We start from the raw sequence: 23,184 nt of genomic DNA, 5'->3' as shown, positions 1-23,184 counted from the left end.
TTAATCAAAAACTAATATTAATATGTTGGTCTATCTTTTAACATTTTTAAATAAAAGTTAATAAAATTGAATTCTTTATATATTTCTATCAAATTTACCTGTATGTGTTCGCAAGTGCCTTTTCAAAAGAGAAGGCCTGTCAAAACTTTTACCGCAAGTTTGACAAGGAAGACGTCGTTGAAATTTAAAAGTACTAATAACACTTGTTTTCCATGCAGTTCCATGTCTACTTAAGTCCAAGGGTGCATTTTGTGTTACGTTCCACACTATTAACATATTTTGATCAATCGATTACATTAAAATTATATAATATTAGATTATAGCATCTTTTTAAATGTGTGCAATTAAGAAACATCTTTATGTTTATTACAATTTTATTTAAATACAATATGTTTATAAGAAATATATACATCGCGATTTTATAAAAATTTGTCATACCACATTGATAATGCGATGAGGAATGTTTCACTACACATAATAAAAAGATACATGTTGTTTCTAACAAATAAAACTGTCATGTTAAAATTTATTTATTATCTTATTATCCTCTTTGGTATGTATCTGGTTTTTGATATGTTTCGTTATAATTTAGTCTCTATAGCAACTTTATATCTCAATGTTTTACACTTACTGGACATTATGACAATTTATTATTACTTATTATTATGACGATTTGTCAGATTGGATGAATAACTGATTTTACGATAAATGAATGAGTTTAACGCGTCAATTCTTATACGATTCTTTATATGCGTAACGTGTTACCACTTCAGACAGATTAAACGCGTGATTAAAAGTAAGAAATGGTGCAACCGCGAACGATCCTCCGGCGCATGTCGAAGGCGGCGTTTTCGCAAAGGGCGGAGTTTGATCGTCGAAAACGCTTTGTTGTCTGTGTAGTATACTTTAATAAATTTCCTGTATTTAACAACATTCCGTATTTATACAAAACATTTTTATAATAGAACAATAAAAAAAATGTTATTCTAAATTAGAGAAAGTATTATTACTGTATTTCTCACGTCACTATCACTCAAACAAAATTTTCTTTATAAGCGAAAGCTCTTTTTAACTCCAAAAAAAACGCTTGGGATCTCAACAGGGACCGTTACAAAAATCGGTGAAAAGTTTTGGAATTAATATGTCAAAACTTATATTTAACTTAAACTTATAATATAGCTAACTATAACTATATTCTTGATTCTAATATTTTGCCATGACTTTCAATTTCTGAGATAATATGACTGTATTATACTACTATTGGCGCCGTCTGGTACCATAATAAACACTGTAATAAAAAACACAATATAAATTTCACGTAGCGCGATAAGATGAGGCCATACGAAATATTTAGCCTCATTTAATAACTTCTGTTATGAGAGATTGAATGATAAAATTATAAAGTATGGCGATTAAATCTTTTTTATATAAACTTAAACACGCATAAAAGTTCATCGTCCGATGTTATCATTTAGATTTTATAATATTTCTTTTACACCATTTCTAAATTTTATATAAAATATATATAACAAATATACATATGATACTCTCTACAAGCTAATAAAATCCTCAAGAAAGAAATATGATTCTTTTTGATATAATTACATCCAATTATTATTACATTTCTCATGACCAGTCTCCTATGTTTAATCAGCATTGAACGAAAATACATTTGTCGTTAAATACACGTTTATAATAACATCCGCGTTCCCTAATATCTATTTATTTATACATCTGTATAAAAATATGTTTCATACGCGTCCATTAGACCGCAAGACAGACTTTATTATATGGATAAAGCTTATGAAGCAGTTAGCCGGCAATAGTGCTTTGTCATCGCACTCATTATTATCTACACCTATAATATTCGCTTGGAAGCATTGGCGCAAAAGAGGAGGTGAGATAATTCGTCGTGTAGCATCGGGCCATCGGATGTCCTGCCGTGCGGAACGTCATTTGTCAACGCGGAGGATATTAAAGCCATTGAATGCTCCGCAGGATCTTTACAAATCGGTTCTTCATCGACCATAGGCAACAATGTACATGATTTTGCTGTGTAGCGGTGTGTATTATCAAAACCGATCGATTTTTCCGTAGAGTATAAATTACCGTTCTAAATGTTCCTGAGTTTTTCTCGTTTTTTCTCGATGGTATTCTTCATGGTATCCATATAAATCCAGTTTTCTCCTCACAAAATTTTTGACAAGTCAAATAAAATGAAAATAAAGTTTTTTCTCAGATTAATAATCTTGTAATATAATTTTAGAATCTTTTTCAAGAAAATAATTTATCGTGTCATTTTTATTATAAATGAGACATGTATATCTTAATTCAATTTATCATAATATAATATAAATATTTTAATAATATTCCATGTTACATAAATAATAATGCAATATTTCGAAAAAATTAATTTTCATTTACATTAAAAATTTAACTAGATACTATTTATTAATATTATTTTTTCTATTATAATTTGCTGTATAAGAATCTTGTTATTTTGAAAAAATATGCCTCATTAGAGGAACATAAATTCTTTACATAGATGAAATACTTGGCGTGCATTTCATATCATTGATGTCATTTATTAAAATTTTATATATTTACATAAAGATTTATCATGATTATCAACATATATCGCAGATATATTTCAAATAATATAGAATAGATTTTCATTTACAAACCCACGTCGCCAAAATGTATTTATTTTAACATTGTACTTTTTCTTACATTGCTAGTATTTAAAATAAAATTAGAGTTTAAATCATAGAAATGTATTTTATTTATTATAGTTAAATAACATATGTGCATAAAACTTAATTTAATATTGTGTACGTTTTATATCTCTCATATATAATTATTGTTTATAAAATCACATTACTTTTAATTGTTACATCCATTAAAAGAACAATAGGATACAAAATAGATGATTTGTTTTACGATATTTCGTTTTGTTAATTACACATTTGTATAATTTTTGTTGAATTCTTCGTATTTTAGAGACATATCTCGTATTAACTCTACAATCAATATTCATAATCCATTCTTATATTTAAAGTACACACACGCGCGTGCGCGCGCGCAGATTTAAGCCGTCATAAGTAAAATCAGAAACGTATTGGCATCTTAAGACATTACTCAAGACGATCTTGAAGTAAGAATGAAATTATGAATATCGGTATGATAGAGATGCACGTGTGTTGTTCTTCCAAGTATTTATTTATAATGTTTGAAAGTATTCGTATTACGAGTACGAATTTAAAAATATTGCTGTATTAGATGGCATAAAGAATAAATGACGCAGTTGTTAGAATTTAAAATAACTTTAGCTACAGAGGGATAGGCTTTTTGTAAAGCTAGTTTAAAAATGTGATATTTTAAGATGTTCTATTATTTTGGATAATGCAAATAATGCAAAGAATACATAATCCAGTATATATAATCTATTCCATATAATCGTGTTTAATCACTCGAGCTTAGAGTTTGATTCACTCTACCCAAGTTAGGTACAGATTGGAACTTTACCTTCCTTGTTTGCGATACATATTCCAATTCCAACATAATCAACTCATTCTCGCCTGTACGAAGATAAGGAGCTGGAACATACAGGGTAATTTGCGGACCTACTACTGGCCAGTATCTGCCGAGATTGTGACCATTGACGAAAGCTACTCCTTTTCCCCAACCGGTAGTATCCAGAAATGTGTCGAGTGGTTGCCCAGTAATCGTGAATCGTCCACGTAAAAATACCGGACCATTGTTTAGAGTTCCACTCTCGATGCGTATTGTTGCCATATTCCAGAGAGAGGATACGTCGGAAAATGTATATCCTGTCATATTCCAGCTAGTCAGCGGAGTACCGCTAATAGTTACATCCGATATACCCTGAGATGCATCACAAAAAAATCAAACGTATTTAATATTAAAATTACGCATTTCTTCTATATTTATTGAGTTAACATAAATTAATTACTACGCACACAATTTATAAATGACAAATAACTAAAAAGATTGTCATTACTATTGTGTGCTTATTATTCTGTTTTAATACTTCCTAATACCTTGAAATCGTGAATTTCATTGCCGAAATTTAGACGTCCTTGATTCTCTACTAACAGACTTAGGCGACGACCGTAAGGACTCTCCAGCGGTATAGTAAATATCTTATCTATGCGACTTAGAGTACCGCATAATCGATTATCCACATAAACCAGCGCTCTATCTTTGGTCGTTGCTCGTAATACAGCCGGATCCGAAATAGAAGATGGCAAGTTTGTCTCATAAAGGACAAATCCTTGATTCACAGAAAGAGCTTCAAAGGTTTTAGGCTGATCTCCAGTCTCCCGGATCACCACGAATGGAGATCGAGCGTCGAGCAATTTCTGCACCGGTTCTAATAATACTGGCCCATAATTACCTTTCGGAGATGCAGTTGGGAGAGACATGTTTGGCAACGGCAAATACTGTAATTTCAAAACGCGTACGTGTATATATATATATATATATGATATTTACTAATATGCGTTTCTGCAATCAATAAAAAATGCGACAATGTATTATCGCAAAAAAAATCATAAAACATACACGACCAATGACATCTCTTATAGCAAAGTATTTATCTGTCGGATCTCCAGCTTCGGTCAAAGGAGCATCGTAATCGTACGAAGTCAATTGTGGATTGTACACACCTGCTCCGCCATTAGCTCCTGTTGACGATCATTAAATTGAATAAAATATGTTTGTCGATTTAATTAGCCTTATTAATTGTCGTCAATAGTACTTTTACCAGAATTTTACTACATTTTACTATAACGTAAAATTAACAGGAAGTTTACTGACCAGAAGTGAGACCAAAGTTTGTACCCCCGTAAAACATGTAAAAGTTAACGGAAGCGCCTATAGAAAGCATTTCTCTCAATGTCTTTGTAACAGCTTCCGTTTTTATTCTTTGAAAAGTTTCTCCCCAATGGGTTAACCAACCTGGATAGAATTCAGAGTTCACTAATGGACCCTACGTAATAATTTTTATAATTGACTAAACATTTGGATTTTTCATACTGATTTCTTGAGTAGCAAGACAGTAACATTACTTACTCGTGGCTGATAAAGACGCATAGATTGGAAACTATTGGTCACATTGCCGGATGTTCCAAAATCGACAGTAGCATATACACCAGGTATGAATCCGCATCGAAGTAAAGATGCAGATGCACCGTCAGTTGTGTACAGAAGAGCTTTATTTTCGATTTGTCTAACAAAAACTTCTTTTAGCATGTCCATATATTCCGTATCGCAAGCGTTATAACTTCCGTATTCGTTCTCTATCTATTAAAACCGTTAGGATAACAACAATAAAGTGGCAAAAAAATGGATTCATTACATTCAATTGATATTACTTTAGGTCGTAAGTGTTACCTGAACCATAATTATCGGTCCCCCATTGCCTCTTAAAAGTGGTTTTATTTTTTCTAGTACCTGGTTTAAATATAATGTAGCGTATCTCATGTAATCTGTGAAAAAACAGAAAAAATTTTTAACTAATATAAAATTGGAATCAATTAATTATAATAATATAATATGCCACATTTATAAAATATATTTTAAATTGTGCGAATATTTTAACAATAAAAAATGGCAAAAAAAAAATAACAAAACTAAAAAGACTGCTGTCTCTTGTTACAACAATTGTGAGTCGCTGCATCTATTTATAATTACATAAATAATAATATTTTTTCACTTTTCATAAACTTGTTACAATATAAAAATTTTAAAACATCTTTTTATATAACAAGTCAATAAAACAAATTATATCTTACCTGCATCTTTTGTACGTAATTTAATATTTGGTATTTCACGGAGCAACCAATATGGTAAACCACCCTGAAGATATGTTATCAAAATTATAGAATGTTTTCTTAATATTATTCGGGGAAAAGAGCTAACGAAAGAGTTAACGATTTAATTTCTAAGATTTGTTTCAAATAAATGAAAAAATAGATTGCAGAGATTACCGATTACATCAGTGAAAGTACTTTGCATTAAATAGTTAATATATACATTTACCAAGTCTCTTTCCGCACAAATATAAGGACCTGGTCGTAACAACACCAGTAAATCTTCCTCTTGCGCAATATTTAAGAAATTTACTAGATCTGCATCACCGGCCCAATTAAATTGACCCGGTTCTGGTTCGTGAAGACTCCATTCAACGTAACTATATCGCGAAAATAAAAAGGAAGATTTAATATTAATTGAATATATTATACAACATTATCTTAAATTTAATAAATAGATAAAATATTTATTACACACTTAACTTTCTGACGCGGTAATGTAAAACTTTTTTATATTATCACAAAATAAATTACAAATTATAAAGAGATCCAACTTACGTGGAGACAGCGTTAAGTCCTGCGGCTCGCATTTTTCTTAAACGATCCCTCCAGTACTGTCTAGGTGCCCGAAAATAATGAAAGCTACCGGAAACATATCGGAAGGATTTTCCATCTAATAAAAACTGATTATTTTCGTAATCGACTTCAAAGCTGTATTGCCATTCCGTATCCTGCAATTATTTATTTTAAAAGTTTTGCTAAAATAATTTAATAAAAAGTGAATTTTCATTATAATTTACTGAATTTATTATATTTGTATATTTGTAATATATTTAATATAATTTTACTTTTTATATTACAGTTATACATTTAAAAGATATCGCTTTGTACTTATTTTTATACTTTGTATTATTTTCTTTACTTTGCAATTCAATTAACATATGCATACGGCATATATGTGACACATATGCCATATGTGCCACATGTGCCATATGTATAAACTTTGAAATTACTAATACAAACTTTTATGTCGTATATAATTTTATTATCTAGTCTTATGTAATTTACGCCAGTTAGCAAATTTTGATGGAAATATCATTTGAGGTGAATTATTGCACAATTATATTGTATAATTATTGTATTGGTATAGTATACGGCCAATACGGCCGAAAGATCCTCTGCTTCTTTTTTATCTCCTAACTTTGCTCAGCCAGTAGCATTATTCCGACTCCGATAGGTTAATCATAAAGATAAATTTATATGTTTTCACACGAGAAACGTAACGCAACACGTAACGCAACAAGTATTCTGAATAATATTTTCCTCGCGTTTGTCGCAATGAGAACGCAAATAACTATTAGGTACATATATATAATTGCATTTATGAATTTTTCATTATTTATCGAAATGTTTTATCTTGCATATATCTGTGTGCATAGATTCTAAATGATTCTAAGTTTACTGGAAATTATGATTAAATTTTAATTAAAAACATTTTTTACTACAAAAGATTATGATAATGATAAAAGTTAAATATGTGCTTTCAGTACAAATAATTTTATTTATTTGCCTATATTGCCTAAAAAATAAATTTAAAATTCAAGAAGTAACGCTTCAATTTTTCATTCAATCGACAATATAATAGTCCATATCTAGAACACGAGGTCGAGGACAATCGTAGAATCAATCAACCTACTTTATGATCTGCATACAAATTTTATAATTTACATTAACATATATACATATGTATATTGCATAGCAAATCACACATAAATTGTGTTGTATTTTATTCTACCAAATGTGATATTCAATATACCAAATGTGATATTCATTATTCCTTTCCCGTTTTCTATTTTTTCCAACAGAATCGACAGTCTTAAAAATTCTTTCTGGTTAATGACATCATTGTTCCTAATAAAAATGTAACTAATTGATATAAAAAAATGATGCTAAATTTTATTTATCTTTTTGAAGATGAGTGAAATTTCCATCTCAATATTCTCTCTCTTTATTTTAAATTATTATTTTCGTTAAAGCAATCAGTATCGACTTACTGATTGCTTCAATTTATACATTTTATTTACTTTTATATACCCGTGCACATTTATATTTTAATTTATTAATATCATTAATATAGTTTTAATTTCGCAAAATTAAAATATAAAATATGTAAAATAATGTAAAAGGAGATATAATAAATAAGAGATAATATAAATGTTTCCATTTCACAAGGAAAAAATAGTATGTAAAGATCTTCAATGTAAGAATTCTTGAAACATTAATTTGTAAATTAATTTCAAATTTTAAATACACAAAATAACAAAAAAAAGGCATTTTTTTTATATTTTATAGAAATCTGTACGTAATAAAAAATTTGTGGATTTATACATTTTACACGTATATAGATATAGTCAGATATAAAAAGTATTGTAACATAATAGATAGTAATTTAACATACGTTACTTGGTAGATTCACCGTCTTCGATATAGCACTACCCAATGTTAAGATTGTTACGAATATTAATGACCACATTTTCGAACGAGCTAATCTTTCGTTTTCGTCTTTTGTGCTTCAGTTGCGCTCTTCTACGCGATCGTTAATTCACTATCCACGCTCGCGCGTTACTGACGAATTTGACGACGGGTCTAAGATAAGACACTAACGTTTAGAGTTTATCATTGGGAAGATACGATACTCGTCGGTCGCAGTATTGCTCAAGTATCAGTTTGTTATTGTGCAGGTATTTGCATGTACTTACGGACCCAAAAAATATTACAATATCAAAACACCGCATTGCGGCGAAATTGTTGAGCAAAACATTCAAACTTCTAACTAAAAGTTTCTCTTGTGCAATTCAAATATATATCTTTGGGGGGTATATTTTGCGATTGCTTTGAAATAAAATCGAAATTTCTTTCGCACATAAATACTTCATTTATAATTCTAATTGAAAAAAATTAAATAAGCGTTTCATATCTATATATTCAGCTATATGCAAAATTGTCAGCAAAATTGTCAGTTATTACAAATAAAATCAAAATTGTTTTCCATTCTTTCCTAGTGGTATGTGTACGTGTTTAAACTTAGATGATTTTTATATATATATATATATATATGTATATATATATATATATATATATAAGATACATATAGAGTAATTAGATTACAGCGTCAAAAGAATTTACTCGTGCATCAAAATATCAATAAACAAGATATTATCTTTTGTCTAAGTAATAATATTAATTATATCTGTTAATTGTAAGTATTTATTTGCATCATAATAAATTTTTTTATCTAATTCAAAAAAGAAGATTATACGATTATAATATCTATTGATATAAGATACATACATACTTACGCACACACACACACACACACACACACACACACACACACACACACACACACACACACACACACACACACACACACACACACACACACACTATATATATATATATATATATATATATATATATATATATATATATATATATCTGTATATGTGTATACATCATACATGCTACAGCACATCACACACCACACACCGCACCGCATCACACCACACCACACACACACACACACACACACACGCGCGCGCGCGCGCGCGGTACGTACGTATACATGTATACGTATGCGCGCAAATACGTATATATATATATATATATATATACATGTATTCGTACAGATTATCATTCAAAGGTAAACTAAACGGAATAAAGTGATGAAATATGTTTTTGTGCCATCGTACGTCGCACGTGTTAAGTTGTCACTGAAAGTTTCGATTGTAATTAAAATTTGTTATCCATTGCGATAACTAATTATTACCTGTTTCCTTATCTTCAGTCGATACAAAATTTTAATATTTATAAAAATTTATGTGAAAATAATTTATCATATTTTAAATATAATGCATTAAATTTATAAATTATAATTTATTTTTTAATTAATTTGATAATGGATTTTAAAAGCAAAAATTTCGCTTATTTTAATTTTTGCTCGTTTCAAAGATATATTATTGTTTTCAACAAAATACGATTAATTGTTTCTTCTCATTTTATTAATTATTAATTTAAATTATTAATTCTTTATTTATTTTATTGATTTTTTCCGATTTGGTGTAAAAACGACATCATCGATTTAGCAATTTTGAAACTGACGTTAAATAGTTACATTAGAAAGATTTGCATAATATTAAATTTAAATAATATTTAAATTTATAATTAATAATCTAAAATATAAAAGAATTTTAAAATCAAAACTCTAAGTTAATTAAAGCTCTTAAATGGTCTTAAATTATTAATTAAATCATAATTTGTATAATTTTATATATTTTCTTTTTATATATTTTATATATTTTCTTTTTATAATAGCTTGTATAATTTTGTATAATAGCACGTACAACACGGAAAAAAGATAATATCAAGAGTCACTTGTTACTTAACTTGTATTTAACTGTACACTTGTACCGTCCAACGCATTTAGACAAGGTATCTCACGACGTTTAACCAGCCATACAATTTGAACATTATTATTATATAAACTCGTATCCTGGTTACAAACGAGTGATTTAGAAACTTTGAGGTCATCAAGCATTTGTCGTGATGAAGAATAATTGAGCTGCTAGTATAAAGATATATATCATATTCGGCAATTCTCATTAATTGGTGGTTTCTACTATTGCTGGGCTCATTCCTACACTTCGTACAGCTTGTTACTAAAATGTTCGAATAAGCTTTAGACATCGACGACTCTTGCCTTATGAGGCAATAGCCACTGCTGCAAAATACAATTTAGGAAAGAATATGGAAACACATGACATTTTTTAAAAACTACTATAAAAGTGTTAACAATTCGTATTATTGTAAGAAAATCAAATCTTAAGACGCTGTAAGAACACTGACCGCATCATTTCTTCGATTAGCGTGCGGTGATCAACAAATTTGTGACAATTAAGCCACTTAATGCAGATGGCACACGTGGAAATATCCATGTCTTAATATATATGTCGACGCGCTTGATATTGTGGCGAATATTTTTAAAATACTAAGTTAATTGGGGTTAACAGAGAAACAACTATGCTGCGGTAGCTTTTGTATGTTTAATAATTCAATGTGCATAATATTATGATTGCGATTCAAAATTAAGTAGTGTATTTTCCCAGTAGATATAAAAAAAATTAATTAATTAAACGATACCTTATAATTTGAACAATTCTTATAATAATATATAATTCTTATAATTCTTATAATTCTTATAATTTCATAAAAGATATATCTTTTTATTAAGAAATTTGCAGTAATGATCCATATTAAAGATTAATATCAATAATCTCTTATACAAAAGAGTATGAAAAAATTATTAAATTTCCAATATTATTATTAAATTTCCATTATCTTTAATGTATTCTGAGAAAATACATTAAATATATATCAATTTTAATTATTACAAGTTACAAATAAGAATAATTAAGTCACAAAATAAGTTCTTCATATAATTATGCCTCAAATAACTCCTTAAACCCTTTAAAAAAAAAATCGCCTTATACTATAATATAATTTTGATTATAAATCTTATATAAAAAAATCTCGCTTACATTTAAAATTATTCTTAGAATATTGTTCTAGAGTTTTCTTTATAATTGCAATTAAATTTTACAAAAACAAACAACGAAAAAAAAAGTATGCTAATTCAGTAATATTCATACGCAGAGTCAATTTTGATGTTTTGGAAAAGTTATATACTAAGTAATACGAACAAAAAAAATATAATGTAATTTGAAATTTTTATTATTTACATAATTAATAGCTGAATAATAACTGAAAATAGAATATTAAAAATATACGAATATATATGTTATTAAACGTACACTTTGATTCTAAAATATTCTTATCAAATATTTGTGCGCTTTTATTTGTAATATAATATTCATATATCCGCACATAATCCTTTTATCGGAAAAATTCAATGTAAATTTTTGGATGTCTTTCATTTCTAAAAAAAAATGGTTTTTTTCATAAATGAATATTAAAATAAGAGGATTATCATTCAAAATTAATTAAGAGTAATTAAATGTATCTCCTAAAAAGATTAGTAAAGTCTAAAATTATTGTTTCATTAGAAATAACTTTTACAATACACATATTAATTTTATCACAGTTCATCTTACATTTTTTATTTGTGTGGATATTTTGTTTTATATTTAAAATAGATATTTATGCACGCACGCACGCACGCACGCACGCACGCACGCACGCACGCACGCACGCACGCACGCGCGCACGCACGCACGCGCGCGCGCACACACACACACACACACACACACACACACACACACACACACAGAGAGATCGAAGGGAAAACAGAAAAAGCTGCACATAATATTAGAAATGCAACTGAAAGCCGTAATTAATATTTCAGGGTTAACTCTATGAGCAATCGTCTCTTCCTAGAAGACAACGTCGTCGTACTTCTATCACTTCACGTGTAAAATTGCAGGTTGCAAACCCGATGAGTTTTTCTGCAGTTCTATATAACGGCGTCGCGTCCCGACGTGACGTTTGGCGCCGGCATCCCTTCTCTTCGGTGGAGAACAAGCAACTTGAAAGACTTTTCTTGACTTGCATCTCCGAGTATACGATAGTCGTTACGCTCGAGTCGTCCGTTTCGCACGATTTGCAGGCGAGAACGCATTTTCTAGTGAGTAACGCTTTCGTTAACGTGACATTACGCGAGTGCGCAAATTCCAGCTTTCAATTCCATAAGTCAGTCCGATTTTCGAGTTTCTAGTAAATGTAATGTAAATTCTAATGATGGATTCTTATTAATCACAATATCTTAATAAATATCTTTATTGAGTAAGAATTACATATGCTACATTCAATCAGTAATGTATGACATAGAATGTACGACAAGTTGATATATTTGTGTGAACTTGCTTTTAATCTCATGGATAATTTAAAATACAAATTTGGATAATTTAAAAACTATCTTTTGAACCAGACATTAAAACCTAGTTACTAATTATATTTTTCACATTGAATAACATAAGAGAAAAATAGCAATTAATTTTGCATTATATAATTTGCATTATATAATTTATCACCATAATCTTCACGTTTCTATAACCAGCGCTTTGTATTTGTATGGAAAATTCTTTGACATATCTAAAATCTATACCTTTATAAAAATATCCAGAGATCATGTATGTATGTACGTATGTATGTATGTATGTACATTTTTTAAGCTGTTTATGATATGTAATCAATACGTAATCGCGAATTAAAATTTCTGTTAGTCCATTTGAAATTAACTGACAAATATAGATTTAGTAATTATTTGTGCATCTTTAAAGCTTAATTTGTAATAAACTCCATTTTTAAATTATTTAAATTTCTATGACATATCGTGGAAGAATGCATATGTATACATATTCTGGAAATTACAGTCGCGTGTTTCTTGTTATCTTGTTATCATGTTATGTATATTTTTAAAAATGTACACTATACGGAATAACAATCTGCAAAAATTTGCTTAAAAAAGCACATTTTTGTACGTACTACGTATCATCTGCGATTTCCACACGCGAATCTTAATTAGGCCGCAGCAGGTATGATAACAGTAATAAGGCGGTAATAACAGCGAAGAAAAGTTGTAAGAGAGAAGCCGTTTGTACGCCGTCATTTTCTGTGCCCTTCATAACGGCGTTTGCTCTTTCCTTTCCATTTCTTTTTTTCTTTTTCTCTGTATCGGTTCAACGTCCTATCATTCTACACAAACATTATCACTCGCGGCCTCAAGGCCTATTTTTGTGAGCAATATTCGTGAGCCTATCTTTGTAAATGCGTTTTTAATTATCGCGCGCGATAAACAAATTTGCCATAATATAACTTACTTACAAAATTAAGGATACAATATTACGATCTGGTATATTATTAAAAATCAAAATCTTAGAACACATACATAAATAGGTGTACCATTCAGTTTTCAGTTATTATGAAACACGGAATTAATTTAACACATGGATCTCATTGGGATAATATTTGAATGTTTGAGCTTTAAAGGAAAAATTGGAAATAACGACTCTGTATCTAAATAAATATTTAAGCGTATATGCACACTAGAGCTCTTATCAGCTTTATGTTAAGACATAATTATATCTTCGATTTATATCTTTAGAGCCTTAACCCGCGTTTCGATTACCCGCATTGTATTTTATATTAACAAAGTTGAAGATGATTGTAGCAGTATTGACAATTATGTGAACAAAGCAGTTTACCAAAGAGGTTTTACTAAACAATAAAATTGTATTTAATATCGTTTGAGTAAATGTAATCAATATGCTAAAAATTTGCTTTCTAATTGTGCAAACTGTGTGCTTGTTGATTTCTCTATTCGCTCCGCTGATGTATACTTATGTCATCACTTATCTGACACTTGAGGGAAACTGGAAATTATCTTCGCGATTCTAATGAGATAAAAAGCAATGGCAACGAGGCTAATAATTATTCATCATCGTTATATACATATGCATGAATTAAGATTCCTGTTATCAATTTTTGCGACTTTTATTAGAAAAAGCTTCGGAATGCGAGTTTTATTGGAAAAGATATAGACACGTAGAGACACGTAGGTGTAGAGATAATCGATAATAAATAATAATTATTAATTAACGAATTATAAGCATTCACTTATATCTTAAAACTTGACACTGACTTCTACTTGGTCTTTTTACAAATCATTTGATCAAAATCGCAATTGCAACTTTACACGATTAAATGTATTGATAATCAATTAAATATTATAATTATAATCATATATTTATAAGCAAAATGCAGAAAATGAGAAGATTTTACCGTTAAATCAATTTCTTAAAATAATTAATGTTCTTTCTTGTTTATTATTATTGACTATATTGTTTGTCGACTATATTATCCACTTATTGCTCTTGTTATAGCTACATATATATTTCGGATCGAAGCATGTCCGTTATTGCGAAAAGTAATTTCTTGTTGAGTTATAACTAAGAGAGACTCAAGAGGTGGACAGATAAGTAAAAGAAAGGAAAAAAAAATGTTAGAAATAGGAAAATATGATCATTCTACGCGCGCGATCACTTACATATGAAAACTGACATATGTTTCTTGTTTATTCAAAAGCTTATCAAATAAATAGTTAATAATGATTGATGTTTTCTCGAGATTTCTCATTTTACAGCTTATACATATACATCTACATATACATCTTTTTTTTATCCCATGTTACAGATATTCGAATACCAGAACAGTCTAGCGGAACGTCGTAGCGGATATTGATATGAAGGAAAAAATCGACACCATCGAATATGGTACGTTTCTCAATAATAAATTATATTAAAGATCATTGATTATAAAATTCGATTTGATAGAAGTAAGTATCAAATACGCTTGCATATTATATTAAACCGAATTTGAAGAGTTTAAGAAAATGAACACAGAGAACAGAATTATATTCTTTAATAAACTAATTTTATATGAATTTTAAGAAAAACCTAAGTTAAATTTTAATTTAAAAAGTTCTCGTTTACAATTTTTCATTTTTAAATTTTCATATTTTTTTTAATAACATTTTAAAAATAATAAGTTCTATTATTATACATAAATCAAGATACATTTTAAAAAATCTGTCTTAATCTTTTAACAAAATATATCTTTCAGTTTTACATTAAAAAAAAGTATATATTTAAAATAATATAATGTTTAAAAGATTAAAATATGTTAAAGATTGGTTTTAAGCTTAATTTTGGTTAAGGTTGTAACAATTTTAATATTATAAGTACAGTAAAACATAAAAAACTGGCTTAAATGATAAATTTTCTATTTTTGCGAAACGAAAATCAATTGCAAAGTTAAAAAATTTATTCTTAAAATTCGAGGCATTTATTTCGACACATACTTACATAACAACGTTAAGATAAATCTATATCGCATGACGGAGACATGGCAGATTGAAAGGCAAGACTGACCTTTCGAGTCGCCGAAGAAGGATGTCGATGTAAGTTGGAGCACCCGAGATCGAAGGTTGTCTTCTTGATGTCTCGAGGTTAGCATGCATTTTATGGTTTACATGCACTGTCTTAGAGTTTTTCCTTCTGCGAACTGGTTTCGTCGTCATTTGCTACAGTATAACATATAATATTGTATATATTTATTACAACGCATATCGGTACAACACTGTTATTATCATAAGTGTAATAAAATGCTTGTCAACAATATTTATAGTGATTGTTTATATAAAATTCACGTCTATGGTATATATATATATAATATATATAAAATATAAATATATATATATATATATTTATATTTTTATATATTTATATGTATATAAAATTTAATTTTAGAAAAATATAAGATATATTTATTAATTTATTTATAATTTCTATCTTTATTGATATTGATTTCTTTACTTTTAAGAAATCAACAAGAAAATTTGTATGTTGTGTGTGTGTGTGTGTGTGTGTGTGTGTGTGTGTGTGTATGTGTGTGTGTGTGTGTCATACTTTCTAAATAAATAACTGTGTCATAAATGCATAAATTTATCCATATAATCATATATCAAGAAAATTGTTCAATATTTATTCTCTCAAATTTCATTACTTAAAAATATTCGTGAGAGAGAGAGAGAGAGAGAGAGAGAGAGAGAGAGAGAGAGAGAATACATTATTTAACTTATAAATATTTATGAATCATATGTTATGAGCAAGCGATTACACTTTTTTTATTAGCAGCTGCTACGCCTAACAATTGTAATTACGAATTTATGATTTAATTTCAATTCTCTGGTATTGGATGAGGAAAATCGCGAATTGTTTTCCTCACTTAAAGACTTTATCTTTTTAATTCTCGTTAGATTTTCTATGTAAAGACGCGATTGTTTTCATACACGTAGTATTATTCATTCGTGTTATCGTTTTCTAGAAATTGTTATATGTATATTCATAGTCATAAATTATCAGTTATACAAACAAAGTTTCTATGTGAATAGATATGTTCGTGTTTGTATTTTCAATGCAGATGTATTTCAGAATAAGCTATTTAATCAATCTGGCAGGATAAAGATTGAGCAAACGTTACAAATTTCTATTATTCTCATAAATTAAAAATATACATATTAGAAACGAATTTTCTTTTACAAAAATGCTTCAATCAAAATAATATATTTCATATAATTGTAAGAAACATAAATTTTCGTAGCAAAAATATAAATATGTTTGCATAGACATCACATTAAGCATAATTAAGCACGATTATGATAAAGATTTATGTTAATTAAATCTTAATATCTTACTAGAATAGTTAAAAATTTCTTAACATAAATATTCTTTGGTATCAAGCACAAATAATTAAGCATACAATTACAACATACAATGCATAAGAATTTTTTTCAAAAGTAATCATATGTCATGCAGATGAATAAATTTGTATAGTTTAGTGGAAAGAAAAAGAACGTTAATGATTGTATCAAGTTTCATTTTCATCTCTTGGTTTATATTACCAAAATGTTACAATCTGTAAAATAGGTCTAATAAAGATTTAAAAAATCTTAATTAACATAATTTAATGATAATCCGACGAATACGCTGTTTTCTTAGTTGCAGCACATATGAAAACCAAACAAGTTTCTAACGATAAGGATGATGATCATGTTGATTCTGATGCGAATGTGGACGCCGTACAGATCGCGATCGGCAATCTCGGCAGGTGGCAAATCATCGTCTGCCTGGCCATTTCTCTGGTCAAATTTCCGGTAGCGTGGCATCAATTAGCAATCGTTTTTATGGCGCCTCATCAAAGTTACAATTGCACGGAGCCTGCTGCGGATGAATATTCCAAGGATCAATGTATGGTCCATCTTAACGGTACGCTGATAAAATGCACGGAATGGAAGTACGATAGAAAAATATTTCCCGAGACCATCATATCACAGGTAAATATGTCATATTATTATTGATTTAGTATATCTTATAAAGTGCAATTCTGTGGACGGACGCGACAAAATTTTTGTTCTTAACTAAAAATTACTTAGGGAAATAAAAAATTGTTATGTGTTCTAGTGGAATCTGGTCTGTGATCGAACGCATTATGCGAACGTTCAACAGTCTATTCTTATGTTTGGAGTGCTTCTTGGTAACATAATCTTCGGCAGTTTAGCAGACAGGTAAGTGAACGAGTCCCCGATTATGTGATTTTAAATCGTATAACTATAAAACAATTACGAAGAAATGAAGAGAAATGAAAATATCCACAGATTTGGCAGAAAAACGCCGCTGATGGTTTCTGTTATTCTCCAACTTTTATCAGGTATTGGATGCGCCGTGGTACCTTGGTTTCACGCATTATTGCTGATGAAATTGTTAAGTGCCTTAGCTACTGGAGGTACAATGGTCACTAGTTACGTTATATGTAAGTGGCTTATTTCAAGACACAATGGTTGTTAGTTACGTTATTATATAAATGGTTATTTTCAAGTATAAAAGACTATTAAGTAAAGTATATTAATACATAGCGAGTCGGACACAAATCGACGTTTTTTTAATTTTTGAAGTGTTAAGGATTAAATTCACATTTTCCAAATTTACAATAAATGCCAGCCAAGCCTGCAGAGAGAGATTTTGAGCAGAATATGCTATCAATTTCTGATGGTAGAAAAGCAATAAATTTCAAACGGCATCTCTGTAACATCTGACAAGATGTCGAGAAACTATTGTTAGATATATAACAGAGCTTGCTAACATGCTATGCCAACAGATTAGCGGCAGAAAAAGCAAACTAAGCAATTGCAAAACTAAGCAACACAGTTTGACATAATATGATGGCAGATTGGCAGCAGAAATCGAGCAGGCTCTGCATATACGCAACAACAGGTTCTGTCATAGAACGTAAGCAGAACGTAATCTCAGATGAGATCAGTCTGCTAATATTTTCTGATCAAATCTGTTGGTAGTCTGCCGATATTCTGCTAACACTTTGCTGATTTGGGTTTTATTCTTCACAGAGAAATATTTTACTATCAAGTGACATGTGGTATATTTATAAGTTATGTTTAGTACTTGTTCCATGAGAAAGTTTTAATGATTGTCGTACCAGAAGTATATTACTAGTGTGTGTGTGTGTGTGTGTGTGTGTGTGTGTGTGTGTGTATGTGTGTGTGTGGTGTGTGTGTGTGTGTGTGTGTGTGTGTGTGTGTGTGTGTGTGGTGTGTGTGTGTGTGTGTGTGTGTGTGTGTGTGTGTGGATTAACTTCACATTTCAATTTTAAATAAAGAATGTTATGCTTAATAAATAACCTATATTTTTTTTTATATTAATGCATACACATAATTCAAGATACGTCCTAAAAATGGCCAGGAATAAAACTTTAACTTATAGTCGATATCATATAGTCCACAATAAAAGAAGAATTTCCGCAGAACAATAGAATTTTAAACAATAGAACAGTTTTAAATAATAGAACAAGATTGTTATAATCTCATAATTGTTCCGCATAAAAATCAATAACATTTAAAATTTAGGTTCAGTTTAAATGTTACATCAATATAAACTTTTTTATTAATAAAATAAGCCAATTTTTTTAGATTTTCTATATATTTTCAGGTATGGAAATAGTAGGTACAAAATGGCGTGCCGCTATCACCGTTTTATATCAAATTCCATTCAGTTTAGGCCACATGTCGCTAGCAGGACTCGCGTTTTGGTTTCGACATTGGCAACAATTACAGATTGCCATCACACTTCCATCTATTATTCTTTTAAGTTATTGGTGGATAGTGCCTGAATCACCTAGATGGTTACTAGCTATGGGAAAACAAAGAAAAGCATGCGAGATATTACAGAAAGCAGCCAATGTTAATAAAGTGAAAAATGTGGACATTCCCGAAGTAGTTAGGAAACATTGTCTGCACCAAGTAAGAAATTACAACCCTTTTTTATTGAAATATTTCAATTATTCACTTCCATATAATATTTTAGAATTTTAAGAGATCTACGCTGGATGACAAAGCTTCGTTTTTCAATTTGTTTCGCACGCCAAATATGCGAGTGAAATCGCTCTCTATTTTCTTTAATTGGATCGTTTGCGGAATGGGTTTGTTTGGCATATCACAATACATTGGCCAAGTTGGTGGCGATATTTTCATTAATTTCGCAGTATCCGGTGCTATACAGATTCCTGGAAACTTTGTCGCATGGTGGGCAATGAACAGATTGGGTCGACGGATTACTCTGATCTGCAGCAATTCTATAAGTGGCATAGCCTGTCTATTCTTAATCATCGTATCAAACAGTAAGAAATTATATACTAAATTAAATACTACATAAACACACAGCCATTTTCTTCTATGACGCTTTATTATTAAATGGGTAATCTAAAGCGAGTTTTGAGCAAAAATTACTCTTTTTACTTTACTTACAACATTTTGATAACGCCTCAATAATAACTTATAATAGGTCTATTAAAATATTTTTCATTTTGGTAGAATTTTTTCATTTATCAAGTGGTAATCTAAATTTCAATAAACTCTAATAAATTTTGTAAAAAAAATTTTATGCCTACTACCAAATAGCAAAAAAGTCCACTTATAACTCTATAAAAGACACTTATAAAATAATTACAAGTCATTTATGTTGATAATTTATTTCCTATAGATATGGCATGGTTAAGATTGCTTCTAGCGTGTCTCGGTATTGTTGGCATGTCGGTGTCGTTTACAACAGTCTATCTTTTCTCTGGAGAATTATTTCCTACAGTCGTGAGAAACATTGGAGTAGGTGCGAGCAGTATGTGCGCTAGAGTAGGCTCTATTGTAGCACCTTTCGTGGTGTCTCTGGTAAGTGCAATTTATAAGTCGATTGTAAATATATATAATAAATAACATATTTATTTATTCATTTATAAAATTCAAATTAAATTTAGTCGCATATATATATATATATATATATATATATATATATATATGTATATATATGCGGTGCTAAAGGATAAACAAAAGTCGCTAGCTGCTGATAAATTTTCTAGATTACCAATCGTAGATATAATTTCAGAATTATATCGAAGCATGGTTACCACCTACTATATTCGGAATTTTACCATTAATTGGAGCTGCATTATGCCTACTATTGCCTGAAACTGCTGGATGTACACTACCGGAAACGCTTCAAGATGGCGAAGAATTCGGAAAGTTAGTAAAAGCAAAACAACACAAAATATTTTTATGCGTATATAGATATTCTTTTTATAATATAAAAAATATCTTTTATACTTTAAATATCATTAATTTTTGAATATATGTGTGTGTGTGTGTGTGTGTGTGTGTGTGTGTGTGTGTGTGTGTGTGTGTGTGTGTGTGTGTGTGCATATACACATGTGTAGATGAGTATTAATTTTTTTATGCGTTATTAAATTCTATATAAAAAAAAATTTCATTGTATTATAAATAATACAAACAAAACAAACAATTGTGTTAAAATTAGAAATATCTAGAAAATTCTTTGCATTTTGTATGTATAAATTATTAAAAAAATAATTTAATAAATATTTAATAAACATTTATATATAAATGTTTATATATAAAATACAAATATAGCTAGAAATAAAGCTAGACATAAAGCTAGAAATTATCTTAGGATATCCAAATATAATTCTAATGTAACCTGAATCATAAAATATATTTTTTTATATGTGTAGGAAACGTAAAACAAAAGAGAAACATGGAGATTTCGAAGCAGAGGGGACATTCTAAAGAAAAACTGCCGTCATAACGATGTCTTGTATATTTCTACGTGCAAAGCATACACGTGTGCACACGCATACATTATCAAATTGTAATAACACGAATGCTGTTGATTATGATCCATGTATTCAATCTCTTATGCACATATTTAGAAGTTCTATTTATTTCATTACTTTATTAACAAATTCTAAAATCCTTCATTTTATCACATTGCTAATTCATATTTTTCATGATATTATTATATGATATAATTTAAACTTGATATCTTAGAAAGTATATAAACAATAAAAAGTATTTTTAGAAAGAATATTTAATACATAATTGTACTATTCCATTTTCCAAGAAATTCAAATTCGAACCTTAGCAAATAGTATAATTAAATTTTTACTGCCAAACGAATAAATATATCTAGTTGTATTGTAAGATATTTTACTAAATGTATATAAACCGAAATGCTTTTTTATAAGAAAAGTATTTTTCTTATTTATTAAATATATGAAATCGACAATATTCTACTTCTCTTCATTCTGCCTATTATCATGCAAATATTTTATATTAATATCAATGACTTTCATTTCCTTGCATATAATATGTTATAAATATAAACAAAAAAGCATAAAAATGAATATCTTATTATTTGTAACAAATATTATGCAAGATTTATTTTTCAAACTTTTCCTTCGGAGTAGATAGTTCTTAGAAACATTTATGTTTGTTGTATAATAGAATAATGCTTTACGCGCGAGATAATTCTTCCATTCAACATGCATAATTAAGCAAATCGTGAATAATTTACAATTGTCATGTTATTGTATCTATGATCTTTCGGTTTGGAAACTACAAATAACCTTCAAACAACATGCGGATGCAGTTACAATCATAATTATCGATGCAATAAAGAAAAAAATAATTAATTTTACTAATTAAGATAATAGAAAATTACCTTAGAATATGATTTTAATTTGTGCAAGTCAATTTCATTAAATTCTCATTAAAGGAATTAAATCATGCTTGAGTATTAGTGATCTAATTTAAAAATTTGATCGAAAATTGTTTTGCTTTAATAAATCAGGATTTTTAGTATTTACTTAAAATTTTGAATGTACCATTGTTATCCTCGTAATATTAGCTATAAAAATAATTATCTATTGTTATCTAGTAGTAATATCTTTAAAATTATATTAAAGTAATATATTTTAATATAAAGTTAATGAATTACACACACACACACACACACACACACACACACGCGCGCGCGCGCGCGCGCGTATATATATAATTCATTAACTTTATATTAAAATGGATTTATAAAATATCGCTTATTTCAATTTTGACTTGTTAATAAAACAATAGTTTAATTAAATATATATTTTGTCTTTGTAAATAAGTCATGTAACAATTTATTAATTTATTAATAGAAAAAGGGAATTCCATTACACAAAATTAGCGTAAATAGAAAAATATATCAAGAGAAGCAATTAATTTCTTTTTCAAAAACTATTCAAAATTAAACTATTCAAAGACGTATACATAGTTTTGTTGTTAATTTATTTGTATAAAGATTAAATTACATTTTCCCAA

The 23,184-nt window shown here is 28.9% G+C and overlaps 3 protein-coding genes and 1 long non-coding RNA gene across 8 annotated transcripts in view; 1 reads left to right on the top strand and 3 right to left on the bottom strand.

The window, feature by feature from the left end:
• Window positions 1-2,626, bottom strand: part of LOC105424838 (uncharacterized) — a 4,112-nt gene extending 1,486 nt beyond the window's left edge. Inside the window, exons 1-2 of one of the 2 annotated variants that reach the window (XM_089072854.1) lie at window positions 632-2,626; window positions 99-266 (exon numbers count right to left, since the gene is read on the bottom strand). In XM_089072854.1, coding sequence (XP_088928980.1) covers window positions 99-266; window positions 632-638 — 175 coding nt within the window. In that variant the 5' untranslated portion in view covers window positions 639-2,626. Of the gene's footprint in view, window positions 1-98; window positions 277-631 lie in introns of those variants that run through there. The other variant, XM_011635300.3, reaches the window with a different exon arrangement.
• A 132-nt stretch (window positions 2,627-2,758) lies between these two features.
• On the bottom strand, window positions 2,759-8,482 carry LOC105424837 (beta-galactosidase). Its single transcript, XM_011635299.2, has 10 exons — window positions 8,293-8,482; window positions 6,393-6,565; window positions 6,064-6,214; window positions 5,817-5,880; window positions 5,416-5,510; window positions 5,095-5,325; window positions 4,840-5,011; window positions 4,585-4,706; window positions 4,062-4,463; window positions 2,759-3,885 (listed from the first exon to the last, which is right to left on the bottom strand). The coding sequence occupies exons 1-10, from the start codon at window positions 8,365-8,367 to the stop codon at window positions 3,463-3,465; spliced, it is 1,908 nt and encodes a 635-aa protein (XP_011633601.2). The 5' UTR covers window positions 8,368-8,482; the 3' UTR covers window positions 2,759-3,462.
• Window positions 8,483-12,381: 3,899 nt separating this feature from the next.
• Window positions 12,382-21,910, top strand: LOC105424832 (organic cation transporter protein). Of its 4 annotated transcripts, XM_089072845.1 has the most exons (11): window positions 12,470-12,534; window positions 14,792-14,886; window positions 15,105-15,181; window positions 17,468-17,802; window positions 17,930-18,033; window positions 18,124-18,278; window positions 19,469-19,779; window positions 19,844-20,156; window positions 20,519-20,700; window positions 20,915-21,051; window positions 21,558-21,910. In XM_089072845.1, the coding sequence occupies exons 3-11, from the start codon at window positions 15,151-15,153 to the stop codon at window positions 21,610-21,612; spliced, it is 1,623 nt and encodes a 540-aa protein (XP_088928971.1). In that variant the 5' UTR covers window positions 12,470-12,534; window positions 14,792-14,886; window positions 15,105-15,150; the 3' UTR covers window positions 21,613-21,910. The 4 variants fall into 4 exon arrangements, 3 of the variants coding, with proteins under 3 accessions (XP_088928970.1, XP_088928971.1, XP_088928972.1); XR_016138364.1 differs by lacking the exon at window positions 14,792-14,886 and having other exon boundaries at window positions 12,382-12,534; window positions 15,102-15,181; window positions 20,889-21,051; XM_089072844.1 differs by lacking the exon at window positions 14,792-14,886 and having other exon boundaries at window positions 12,383-12,534; window positions 15,102-15,181.
• LOC112552461 (uncharacterized) overlaps window positions 15,730-23,184 on the bottom strand; it is a 100,021-nt gene continuing 92,566 nt past the window's right edge. The window contains exon 3 of the long non-coding RNA XR_003096630.2: window positions 15,730-15,990. This is a non-coding gene — a long non-coding RNA (uncharacterized LOC112552461). The remainder of the gene's footprint in view (window positions 15,991-23,184) is intronic.

Source organism: Pogonomyrmex barbatus, unplaced genomic scaffold (genome assembly GCF_055798465.1).
Source record: "Pogonomyrmex barbatus isolate J1 unplaced genomic scaffold, ASM5579846v1 scaffold14, whole genome shotgun sequence".
Lineage (NCBI taxonomy): Eukaryota > Metazoa > Arthropoda > Insecta > Hymenoptera > Formicidae > Pogonomyrmex > Pogonomyrmex barbatus.
This window is presented reverse-complemented; position numbering and strand designations above follow the sequence as displayed.